Genomic DNA, 11,115 nt, shown 5'->3' with positions numbered 1-11,115 from the left:
CTCCTGGGTTCAGGCAATTCTCCTGCCTCAGCCTCCTGAGTAGCTGGGATTACAGGCACGTGCCACCATGCCCAGCTAATTTTTTGTATTTTTAGTAGAGACGGGGTTTCACCACGTTGACCAGGATGGTCTCGATCTCTTGACCTCGTGATCCACCCGCCTCGGCCTCCCAAAGTGCTGGGATTACAGGCTTGAGCCACCGCGCCCAGCTCTTTTCTTTTTTGAGACGGAATCTCACTCTGTCGCGAGGCTGGAGTGCAGTGGCGCGATCTCGGCTCACTGCAACCTCCCCCCATGAGTTCAAGCGATTCTCCTGCCTCCACCTCCCGAGTAGCTGGGACTACAGGCTTGCGCCACCATGCCCGGCTAATTTTTTTGAATTTTTAGTGGAGACGGGGTTTCACCAAGTTGGCCAGGATGGTCTCAATCTGTTGACCTCGTGATTCGCCCGCCTTAGCCTCCCAAAGTGCTGGGATTACAGGCTTGAGCCACCGCGCCTGGCTATTTTTATTTTTTTTCTAGAACAGAGAAGCCATAGGTCTTGCTTTGAGAAGCAACTTGTAGAGGGGTGCAGGGCCTAGCCTGGGAGAGGCTAAATTAAGGGGGTTGCTGGGAAGATGGGGCTGTGTGGAGAGCAGATTGGTCAGGGCATTTTAGGGGGCAGAGCCTAGAATAAATTGCAGAGCCTAATTTTGTGCGGTGGGGATGCAGAATTGGGTGAGGCCAGGCTTCGGAAGGTGAAGTGCGCTTTGCGAGGGATCCAGTGCCAGGAAGCTGATTAGCTCTGGAGTGAAGGTGGAACCCGGGACTGGACTTGCCTTCCACCACCACCTACAGGTGTATAGCAGCATGGAGCAGTTGTCTCAGCACGAGCCCAAGACCCCAATAGCGGCTGCAGGGAGCAGCAAGCGGGAGCCGAGCACCAAGGGCCCCGAGGAGAAGGTGGCCGGCAAGCGGGAGGGGCTGGGCGGCCTGACCCTGCGTGAGAAGACCTGGAGAGGGGGCTCTCCGGAGATGTGAGCAGGGGAGTGTTGGAGTTTGGGGGCGGGGGTTGAAGGGGGCGTGTCTTCCCTGACCACACCCCCTCCCTGCAGCAAGCGATTCTCCGCGTCCGAGGCCAGTTTCCTGGAGGGAGAGGCCAGTCCGCCGTTGGGCGCCCGCCGCCGTTTCTCGGCGCTGCTGGAGCCCAGCCGCTTCAGCGCCCCACAAGAGGACGAGGATGAGGCCAGGCTGCGCAGGCCTCCCCGGCCCAGCTCCGATCCCCCGGGCTCGCTGGATGCACGCGCCCCCAAAGAGGAGACTCAAGGAGAAGGCACCTCCAGCGCCGGAGACTCCGAGGCCTGTGAGTGCCCTATCGTGCTGCCTTCCCCAATGTCCTACTGCCCATATAGTGTGCATCCCATAAGCCTGGTGCTGTTTATGCAAGATCTCGCTACTATTCACACTCCAATTTGGGATTTTTTTTTCTTTTTTGGAAACAGAGTTTCACTCCATCACCCATGCTGGAGTGCAGTGGTGTGATCTCGGCTCACTGCAACCGCCGCCTCCCAGGTTCAAGTTATTCTGATGCCTCAGCCTTCCGAGTAGCTGGGATTACAGGCACGCGCCACCACACCCGGCTAATTTTTGTATTTTTAGTAGAAATGGGGTTTCATCATGTTGGCGAGGCTGGTCTCGAACTCCTGACCTCAAGTGATCTGCCTGTCTTGGCCTCCCAAAGTGCTGGGATTACAGGCGTGAGCCACCGCCCCCAGCCCAATTTGGGATTTTTAACGTTAGAAACACCCCAATGCCATGGTCAGTCAGTGATACAGACAGATACAGACTGCATCACTGTATGAGCAGTGGTGCGGGATGCAGGTTACCTGCTTGGATGAAACTCACCGTCCGTCGGGGGTAAAAAATGGGAAGAATATTCCAGACAAGGAAACAGCCTGTGGGAAATCCCTGGACTTGGACTGATCCCTAACACACCTGCTTTCTGTTGCAGCTGACCGCTCACGCCCAGGTGACCTCTGCCCACCCTCGAAGGATGGGGATACATCAGGCCCAAGGGCTACCAATGACCTGGTTCTGCGCCGGGCGCGGCACCAGCAGATGTCAGGGGACGCGGCAGTAGAGAAGAGGCCTTCTCGAACTGGGGGCAAAGTTATCAAGTCAGCCTCAGCCACTGCCTTATCTGTCATGATTCCTGCAGGTAATGCTGTGCCCCACCTGGCAGGGGAGGGGCTGCCTCAGGCAGGACAGACCAATGAAAATGATGCATTTCCCTGTCCACCGTGATTGGCTTCAGAATGGACCAATCAGAGACTGCTCTACCACTTAGACTTGGGAGGAGGGAGGAGCAGATACAGGGAGACGTGTGTCTTGTTTGTTCTGACTTCTGACTGTGGCTGTGTGTCTGTAGTGGATCCACATGGAAGCTCACCCCTTGCTAGTCCCATGTCGCCACGATCTCTGTCCTCCAACCCATCCTCACGGGACTCCTCACCCAGCCGGGACTACTCACCAGCTGTCAGTGGGCTACGCTCCCCCATAACCATCCAGCGGTCAGGCAAGAAGTATGGCTTCACGCTGCGTGCCATCCGTGTCTACATGGGTGACTCGGATGTTTACAGTGTCCACCACATTGTCTGGGTGAGTACTCATGGGTGGAGTCTCTATCCCAGAGTGAAGGGTTAGGGGAAGAAGGCCACTCCAGCTCAAACCAGGCAGCCTGGGTGAGACTCCTCTGTCACCCTCTATGCCTCTTCCCCTCTCTGAGCCTATTTCGTCATCTCCAAAATGGGAAGAATAGGCCAGGTGCGGTGTCTCAGGCCTGTAATCCCAGCACTTTGGGAAGCTGAGGTGGGCAGATCACTTGAGGTCAGGAGTTCGAGACCAGCCTGGCCAACATGGTGAAACTCCGTCTCTATTAAAAATACAAAAATTGGCCAGGCGTGGTGGCTCACGTCTGTAATCCCAGCACTTTGGGAGGCCGAGGCAGGTGGATCATGAGGTCAGGAGTTCAAGACCAGCCTGGCCAAGATGGTAAAACCCTGTCTCTACTAAAAATACAAAAATTAGCCGGGTATGGTGGCATGTACCTGTAATCCCAGCTACTTGGGAGGCTGAGGCAGAGAATTGCTTAAACCCAGGAGGCGGAAGTTGCAGTTAGCCGAGATTGCACCACTGCACTCCAGCCTGGATGACAGAGTGAGACCCTGTCTCAAAAAAAAAAAAAAAAATTAGCCGGAGGTGGTGGCGCATGCCTGTAATCCCAGCAACTCCGGAGGCTGAGGTGGGAGAATCATTTGAAATCAGGAGGCAGAGGTTTCAGTGAGCCAAGATAGCTCCAGGGCACTCAAGATAGCACCAGTGTCACCCTCAGTAACAGAGCGAGACTCCATCTAAAAAAAAATAAAAATGGGGATAATAATTACTATTTCACAAGGTTTATGAGGATTCTAGGCAGGCAGAGCTGAGTGTCCTGCACATAAGCTTAGGAGCTTTCATTGTTACCAGTCCCACTAACCATGCCCCTGTGGGGTGCTCTTTCCCCAGCACGTGGAGGAAGGAGGCCCAGCCCAGGAAGCAGGACTCTGTGCTGGAGATCTCATCACTCACGTGAATGGGGAGCCTGTGCATGGCATGGTGCATCCTGAGGTCGTGGAGCTGATCCTTAAGGTGAGTGCAGGGAAAGAGGCACCCTGGGCGGAGGGTGGGGCAGGCCTGAGCAGCCCCAGCAGGGCATTTCCCCCTTTTCTTCCCCCAGAGTGGCAACAAGGTAGCAGTGACCACAACGCCCTTCGAAAATACCTCTATCCGAATCGGCCCTGCAAGGCGCAGCAGCTACAAGGCCAAAATGGCTCGGAGGAACAAGCGGCCCTCTGCCAAAGAGGGCCAGGAGAGGTTGGCACAGCTGTAAACTGCCTGGTCTTTGAGGAGCGGGTGGAACTCAGGTGGGAGGGGCACAGATGAGGTCAGCGCAGGGAAGAGCACGGGAAAGGTGCTGGGAACAACAGACCGACAATCAAAGTGAAGAGGACAGACAAGAGGGGCTGGGATGACTCAAACCTGTAATCGCAGCAGTTTGGGAGGCTGAGGGAGAAGGATCACTAGAGCCCAGGAGTCGCAATTAGCCTGGGCAACATAGGGCGACCCCATCTCTACAAAAAGCTTTAAAAACTAGCTGGGCTTGGTGGCACATGCCTGTGGTCCCAGCTACTGGGAGGTTGAGGTGGAAGGATCACTTGAGTCCCAGGTGGTCGAGGCTGCAGTGAGCTCTCATCTCACCACTGCAGTCCAGCCTGGACAACAGAGCCAGACTCTGTCTCAAAAAAAAAAAAAAAAAAAAAAAAAAGGCTGTAAAAGTGGGAGGAGCCAAGAACAAAAGCTGTGCCAGGTTTCTAGGATCAGAGAAATGCATTGTAGGAGGGTATTGCACATGTAGGCAGGCCCAGCAGATGCGGACTGGAAAGAAAGATGTCCAAAGACGGAGGGCGTCCAGGAGATCGTCCTATCCTGTTAGATGTGTTTAGACTGAACTGGGAGGGACTTAGAAATATCTGTCTGGAATGAGTATTCCAGGCAAGATGCAGCCAACTGAAATCCTATCTTCCCTTATAGATAGGAGGACCTAGGAGGGAGGTGGGTGGGGCCAGAAAATTTCTATTTTGATCAGTGAGTTTGGCCCAAACAAGTACAGGGATTTGGGTGAGAAGAGCCAGACGTGGCTGAGTTAAGTACATTTCTCCCCGCACTTATAGCTGGGTTGTGGTGGAAGAGGGGGACTAGGGGCGGGTGGGACCAGGTTGGTTTTGTTTGGATGTATTTCTAGCCTGGACTGGGAGTGGCCAAAAGGTTGGGCGGAGCCTGAAGTGGGAGGAAGGAGGAGCCAAGCAGCACTGAGCTAAGGGAAGTTCTGTCGTGATAGCTGGGTTTTTTTCTTTTTTCTTTTTTTTTTTTTTGGGGGGGACGGAGTTTCGCTCTTGTTACCCAGGCTGGAGTGCAATGGCGCGATCTTGGCTCACCGCAACCGCCGCCTCCTGGGTTCAGGCAATTCTCCTGCCTCAGCCTCCTGAGTAGCTGGGATTACAGGCACGCGCCACCATACCCAGCTAATTTTTTGTATTTTTAGTAGAGACGAAGTTTCACCGTGTTGACCAGGATGGTCTCGATCTCTTGACCTCGTGATCCACCCGCCTCGGCCTCCCAAAGTGCTGGGATTACAGGCTTGAGCCACCGCGCCCGGCTCTTTTTTTTTTTTTTTTTAAGACAGGGGTTTCACCATGTTGGTCAGGCTGGTCTTGAACTCCCAACCTCAGGTGATCCGCCCACCTTGGCCTCCAAAGTGCTTGGATTACAGGCGTGAACCACCACGCCCAGCCAATAGCTGGGTTGTAGTGAAAGACGTAGGGACTAGAGGGGTGGGCAGGACCTGAAGTGGTGGCTTTTGGCCGGGAGAGGTGGGTCACACCTGTAATCCCAGCACTTTGGGAGGCCGAGGTGGGTGGATCACCTGAGGTCAGGAGTTTGAGACCAGCCTGACTAACATGTGAAACCCCATCTCTACTAAAAATACTAAAATTAGCTGGAAGTGGTGGCTCACTCTTGTAGTCCCAGCTGCTCAGGAGGCTACTCTGGAGGCTGAGTCACGAGAATCGCTTGAACCTGGAAGGGAGAGTTTGCAGTGAGCCAAGATCGTGCTATTGCACTCCAGCCTGGGCGACTCACGCCTGTAATCCTAGCACTTTGGGAGGCCAAGGCAGTTGGATCACCTGAGGTCAGGAGTTCGAGACCAACCTGGCCAACATGGTGAAACCCCGTCTCTACTAAAATACAAAAATTAGCTGAGCGTGTTGGCGGGCACCTGTAATCTCAGCTACTGAGGGGGCTGAGGAAGGAGAATCGCTTGAACCCAGGAGGCAGAGGTTGCAGTGAGCCGAGATCACGCCATTGCACTCCAGCCTGGGCGAGAAGAGCAAGACACTGTCTTAAAAAAAAAAAAAAAAGAGTTGGTTGGTTTTGTTTGGATGGGTGTTTGTTGCCTGGATTGGAAGTGGCCTAACGTTGGGCGGGGCCTGAAGTGGGAGGAGCCAAGAAGTACTGCATTCAGGGAAGTTCTGTCTTGATAGGTGGGTTGTAGTGGAGGACGGAGGAGCTAGAGAGGTGGCAGGGTAGAATAGGTTGGTTTTGTTTGGATGGGTGTTTCTAGCTTGGACTACTAGAGACCAAAGAGGGTGGGTGGGGACTATAGTGGGAGGAGCCAAGCAGCACTGAGCTTAAATAAGTTTTGCCTTGATTGGTGGGTTGTAGCTGAGAGGGAGGGGGCAGAAGGGGTGGGCGGTTACAGGCGCTGTTGTGAGGCCCTGAAGTGGGAAGAGCCCTGAGCTCTGGCTCCCGGGTCAAGGATGCGTGGCTCTCTCCCCGTCCCGCAGCAAGAAGCGCAGCTCCCTGTTCCGGAAGATCACTAAGCAGTCGAACCTGCTGCATACTAGCCGCTCTCTGTCGTCGCTGAATCGCTCGCTGTCGTCCAGCGACAGTCTCCCGGGCTCGCCCACGCACGGGCTGCCTGCGCGCTCACCCACGCACAGCTACCGCTCCACGCCTGACTCCGCCTACCTAGGTATTAGCTCCTGCACCTTCCGCTGGGACCGAGCGGCGCAGGGTGGCCCGGGTGGTGCTCCGGCTGTACTCACTTGCTCCACCTGTTCTCGCCCGCAGGCGCCTCGTCCCAGAGCAGCTCCCCAGCCTCGAGCACGCCCAACTCGCCCGCGTCGTCTGCGTCGCACCACATTCGGCCCAGCACGCTGCACGGGCTGTCGCCAAAGCTCCACCGCCAGTACCGCTCTGCTCGATGCAAGTCAGCCGGCAACATCCCTCTGTCGCCGCTGGCACACACGCCGTCCCCCACGCAGGCGTCACCGCCGCCGCTGCCTGGCCACACGGTGGGCAGCTCGCACACGACGCAGAGCTTCCCGGCCAAACTGCACTCCTCGCCTCCTGTTGTGCGCCCACGCCCCAAGAGTGCCGAGCCCCCTCGCTCACCTCTCCTCAAGCGCGTGCAGTCGGCGGAGAAGCTGGGAGCCTCCATGAGTGCGGACAAGAAGGGCGCGCTGCGCAAGCACAGCCTTGAGGTGGGCCACCCGGATTTCCGAAAGGACTTCCACGGCGAGCTGGCGCTGCATAGCCTTGCCGAGTCCGATGGCGAGACGCCCCCTGTCGAGGGCCATGGTGCGCCCCGGCAGGTCGCTGTCCGCCGCCTGGGCCGACAGGAGTCACCTTTAAGCATGGGCCCGGACCCGTTGCTGCCTGAGGGTGCCTCCAGGCCGCCAGCGTCAAGCAAGGAGAAGGAATCCCCGGGGGGCGCCGAGGCCTGCACCCCGCCCCGTGCGACGACCCCCGGGGGCCGGACCCTGGAGCGGGACGTCTGCTGCACGCGGCATCAGAGCGTGCAGACGGAGGATGGCACTGGCGGGGTGGCCAGGGCTGTGGCTAAGGCGGCGCTGAGCCCAGTGCAGGAACACGAAACGGGCAGGCGCAGCAGCTCTGGCGAGGCGGGCACGCCCCCAGTACCCATTGTCGTAGAGCCTGTGCGGCCTGGGGCTAAGGCTGAGGCGCCCCAGCCTCTGCGAGCGGACTCCAAGGGGTTACAGGAACCCACACCCCTGGCGCCTGCTGTGCCCGAGGTACCCCGGGGCCGGGAGCGCTGGGTGCTGGAGGTGGTGGAGGAGCGAACCACGCTGAGCGGGCCTCGCTCCAAGCCCGCCTCCCCCAAGCTCTCCCCGGAGCCCCAGACACCCTCCCTAGCCCCAGCAAAGTGCAGTGCGCCCAGCAGTGCAGTAACCCCAGCCCCACCGGCTTCCCTCTCGGGCCCGGGCACCAAACCTGAAGTGGGGCTGACCTCCCGGTGCCCTGCTGAAGCTGTGCCCCCAGCAGGCCTGACCAAAAAAGGGGTATCCAGTCCTGTGCCCCCAGGCCCATAGCCAAGGGGGGCGTTGGCCCCGCGCTGTACAGCTGCCTGTATACATATGTACACATATAAATAAAGTGCGTCTGTGCTTCGTGAGTTTTCTGGGGCTCACTCCTCCCCAGGCAAGGTGAGCTATCACACGACCCCAGCCCCATGCCCAGGTGCATTTTTGGAGGTGGGACTCCAGTTCTGGTTATTATGGAAAGTGGAGGGAATTTTGGATAGACACCTCCTGTGGCCCTACTTCTGGTCTCACCTCTTCACCAACTGCCCCCCAAAACTTTAGGGGGAGAATTGATGCTGCAATACTCTTGTGTCACAGAGCCCACCCCAGGAAAAAGTTAACTACCTCATCTGCCGATTTCCTTTTATTTATTATTATTATTATTATTATTATTATTATTTTGAGACGGAGTTTCGCTCTTGTTGCCCAGTCTGGAGTGCAATGGCACAATCTCGGCTCACCACAACCTCTACCTCCCAGGTTCAAGAGATTCTTCTGCCTCAGCCTCCTGAGTAGCTGGCATTACAAGCATGTGCCACCACACCCAGCTAATTTTGTATTTTTTAGTAGAGACGGGGTTTCTCCATGTTGGTCAGGCTGGTCTCAAACTTCTGACCTAAGACGATCCGCCCACCTTGGCCTCCCGAAGTGTTGGGATTACAGGCATGAGTCCCTGCACCCGGCTCCGTTTATTTACTCCTCAACAATCCTGATGGCAGGTATTACGTTTCTCATTTTGCAGACAGATAGACTGTGTCACAGAGCGGTTAAGGCACACAAAGGTCATATAGCCAGGAAGGGGCTGAGCTGGGATTCCAAAGTGCCGTGATTGCATGCGTGAGTCACTGCAACTGGCCATGAGGCTTAGATCTTACCAGCTATTGCAGGGCTGCCATTTCTTTACCAGGGGCTGGAAGGCCTTCCAGAGGGCTGGCAGCTGGGCACACAGTGTGCCCCCACCCCGCTGCTCCTCTCCCTGGTTTCGATTCATGTCACCCACACAGGTCCAGGGCCCAAGTGGGGACACACACCATTTGGAGTGGTCCTCTGTGCTGCTGAAACTTGGGCTGGCTGGTCCAGGGAAGGCTATCTGGTTCACATTCAGAACCTGCCAGGTCCCTGAGCAGTTGGAGGGCAGGATGCCTGTACCCTTTTGCCAGAACTGGACCTGCAGGTTGGTACCAAGGGCTGCTGCCAACCAGCCAGAGTATAGGTCTGCAAAGGATGGAGAGAGGGCACAGATAGGTTCAGGGCCACAGCTAGAGAGTCCCTAGACCACTTCCCCTCTCTCAACTCAGTTTCCAAATTTCTCTTTTGAGACAGAGTCTTGCTCTGTCTCTCAGGCCTGGAGTGCAGTGGTGCAATCTTGGCTCACTGTAATGTCCACCTCCCGAGTTCAAGTGATTCTCCTGCCTCAAGCCTTCTCTTGAGTAGCTGGGGTTACAGGCATCCACCACCATGCCCAGCTAATTTTTGTATTTTTAGTAGAGACAGGGTTTCTTTTCTTTTTTTTTTTTTAGAGACGGGGTTTCACCATGTTGGTCAGGCTGGTCTTGAACTCCCGACCTCAGGTGATCCTCCCGCTTTGGCCTCCAAAGTGCTTGGATTACCGGCGTAAGCCACCACGTTCGACCTGAGACAGGGTTTCACCATGTTGCCCAGGCTTGTCTTGGACTCCAGTCCTCAAATAATCCTCCTGCCTCAGCTTCCCAGATAACTGGGATTATAGGAGTGAGGCACCACCCCTGGTGCCCAAATGCCTTATATGCACCACTTCATTCACAACACTCCTTTAAGTAGATGTCAGTATCCCCATTTTTCAGATGAGTAGACTGAGGCTCAGGTGAAATTTATATCACACAGCCAGAACCCAGAGTCTGAACCCAGGTCTGTTCAACTCTCATGTGATTATGGCTCCCAAACAGACCCAGTCTCTACCCTTGACTTGCACTCAGCCATGGCCACACCAGTCACCCACTCTACAGAGAAGAAGCTCTCCACCTCTCAACCTCAGGGCTCACCATCTCCAAATTTGCAGAACTTGGCAAAGCTCTGGAAAACAGCCCCGGCCCGGGATGTGAGTGTGATGCTGCTGTTCCACGGTTCTTGGCCAATGTGGTGGCCATTGATCACATTCTCCAAGTCGGGGAATTCCTGGGCAAAGACCCCTTCCAGCTGGTAGCTGTAGACCATGGGGTAGGTGTAGGTCAGTTGCTTGCCTGGAGGACAAGGGGAGGAGGAAATGTGAGATCATTCCAGGCTCTAGTCAGGAAACCCATGACTCACGCCGTGTCCCTGACTCCACTCACCAATCTTCGAGAATTGGCTGAAGGGAAAAGACACACAGAGCAGGGTCTGCCCGTAGGTATGGGCACTTTGAGGCCAGCTGTATGCATCAGGTGGAGGGAATTGGGGTACACTGTGGACCAGCCAGAAGCCCCCATCGTGGTCAAGAAGCAGGACACCTGGACCAAAAGAAGGCAATTAGAGGAGGCTGGGTGAGGTGGCTCATGCCTGTAATGCCAGCACTTTGGGAGCCTGAGGCGGGTGGATCATGAAGTTAGGAGTTCAAGACCAGCCTGGCCTAGATGGTGAAACCTTGGCTCTACTAAAAATACAAAAGTTAGCCAGGCATGGTGGTGGGCACCTGTAATCCCAGCTACTCAGGAGGGTGAGGCAGGAGAATTGCTTGAATCTGGGAAGCAGAGGTTGCAGTGAGCTGAGATTGCACTCCAGCCTGGGCAACAAGAGCAAGACTCCATCTCAGGAAAAAAAAAAAAAAAAAAATGGAGGCCAGGAGAGGTGGCTCACGTCTGTAATCCCAGCACTTTCGGAGGCCGAGGTGGGTGGAACACCTGAAGTCAGGAGTTCAGGACCAGCCTGGCCAACACAGTGAAACCCCGTTTCTACTAAAAAATACAAAAATTAGCTGGGTGTGGTGGTATGCATCTGTAATCCCAGCTACTCCAGAGGCTGAGGCAGAAGAATTGCTTCAACCCAGGAGACAGAGGTTGCAGTGAGCTGAGATTGTGCCACTGCACTCCAGCCTGGGTGATAGAGTGAGACTGTAGAAAATAATAATAATAATTAAAAAATAAAAATAAAAAAGCCAGACGTGGCGGCAGGCACCTGCAGACCCAGCTACTTTGGAGGCTGA

General features: G+C 55.6%; 2 protein-coding genes across 5 annotated transcripts in view; one reads left to right on the top strand and one right to left on the bottom strand.

The window, feature by feature from the left end:
- MAST1 (microtubule associated serine/threonine kinase 1) overlaps positions 1 to 8,050 on the top strand; it is a 45,769-nt gene extending 37,719 nt beyond the window's left edge. For 3 of the 4 annotated variants that reach the window (XM_017497780.2, XM_037727574.1, XM_017497781.2), the window contains 8 exons: positions 838 to 1,016; positions 1,095 to 1,342; positions 1,991 to 2,197; positions 2,408 to 2,637; positions 3,544 to 3,666; positions 3,755 to 3,891; positions 6,420 to 6,607; positions 6,706 to 8,050. In XM_017497780.2, coding sequence (XP_017353269.1) covers positions 838 to 1,016; positions 1,095 to 1,342; positions 1,991 to 2,197; positions 2,408 to 2,637; positions 3,544 to 3,666; positions 3,755 to 3,891; positions 6,420 to 6,607; positions 6,706 to 7,967 — 2,574 coding nt within the window. In that variant the 3' untranslated portion in view covers positions 7,968 to 8,050. The remainder of the gene's footprint in view (positions 1 to 837; positions 1,017 to 1,094; positions 1,343 to 1,990; positions 2,198 to 2,407; positions 2,638 to 3,543; positions 3,667 to 3,754; positions 3,892 to 6,419; positions 6,608 to 6,705) is intronic. The other variant, XM_017497779.2, reaches the window with a different exon arrangement.
- Positions 8,051 to 8,527: 477 nt separating this feature from the next.
- DNASE2 (deoxyribonuclease 2, lysosomal) lies at positions 8,528 to 10,442 on the bottom strand (the record flags this gene model as incomplete). Its single annotated transcript, XM_017497761.2, has 3 exons — positions 8,528 to 9,173; positions 9,980 to 10,177; positions 10,268 to 10,442. Coding segments are annotated over 3 exons (717 nt in total), but the record flags the coding sequence as incomplete, so codon positions are not given.
- Between the last annotated feature and the right edge of the window lie 673 nt (positions 10,443 to 11,115).

This window comes from Cebus imitator, unplaced genomic scaffold (assembly GCF_001604975.1).
Source record: "Cebus imitator isolate Cc_AM_T3 unplaced genomic scaffold, Cebus_imitator-1.0 Scaffold234, whole genome shotgun sequence".
Taxonomy (NCBI): Eukaryota; Metazoa; Chordata; class Mammalia; order Primates; family Cebidae; genus Cebus; species Cebus imitator.
This window is presented reverse-complemented; position numbering and strand designations above follow the sequence as displayed.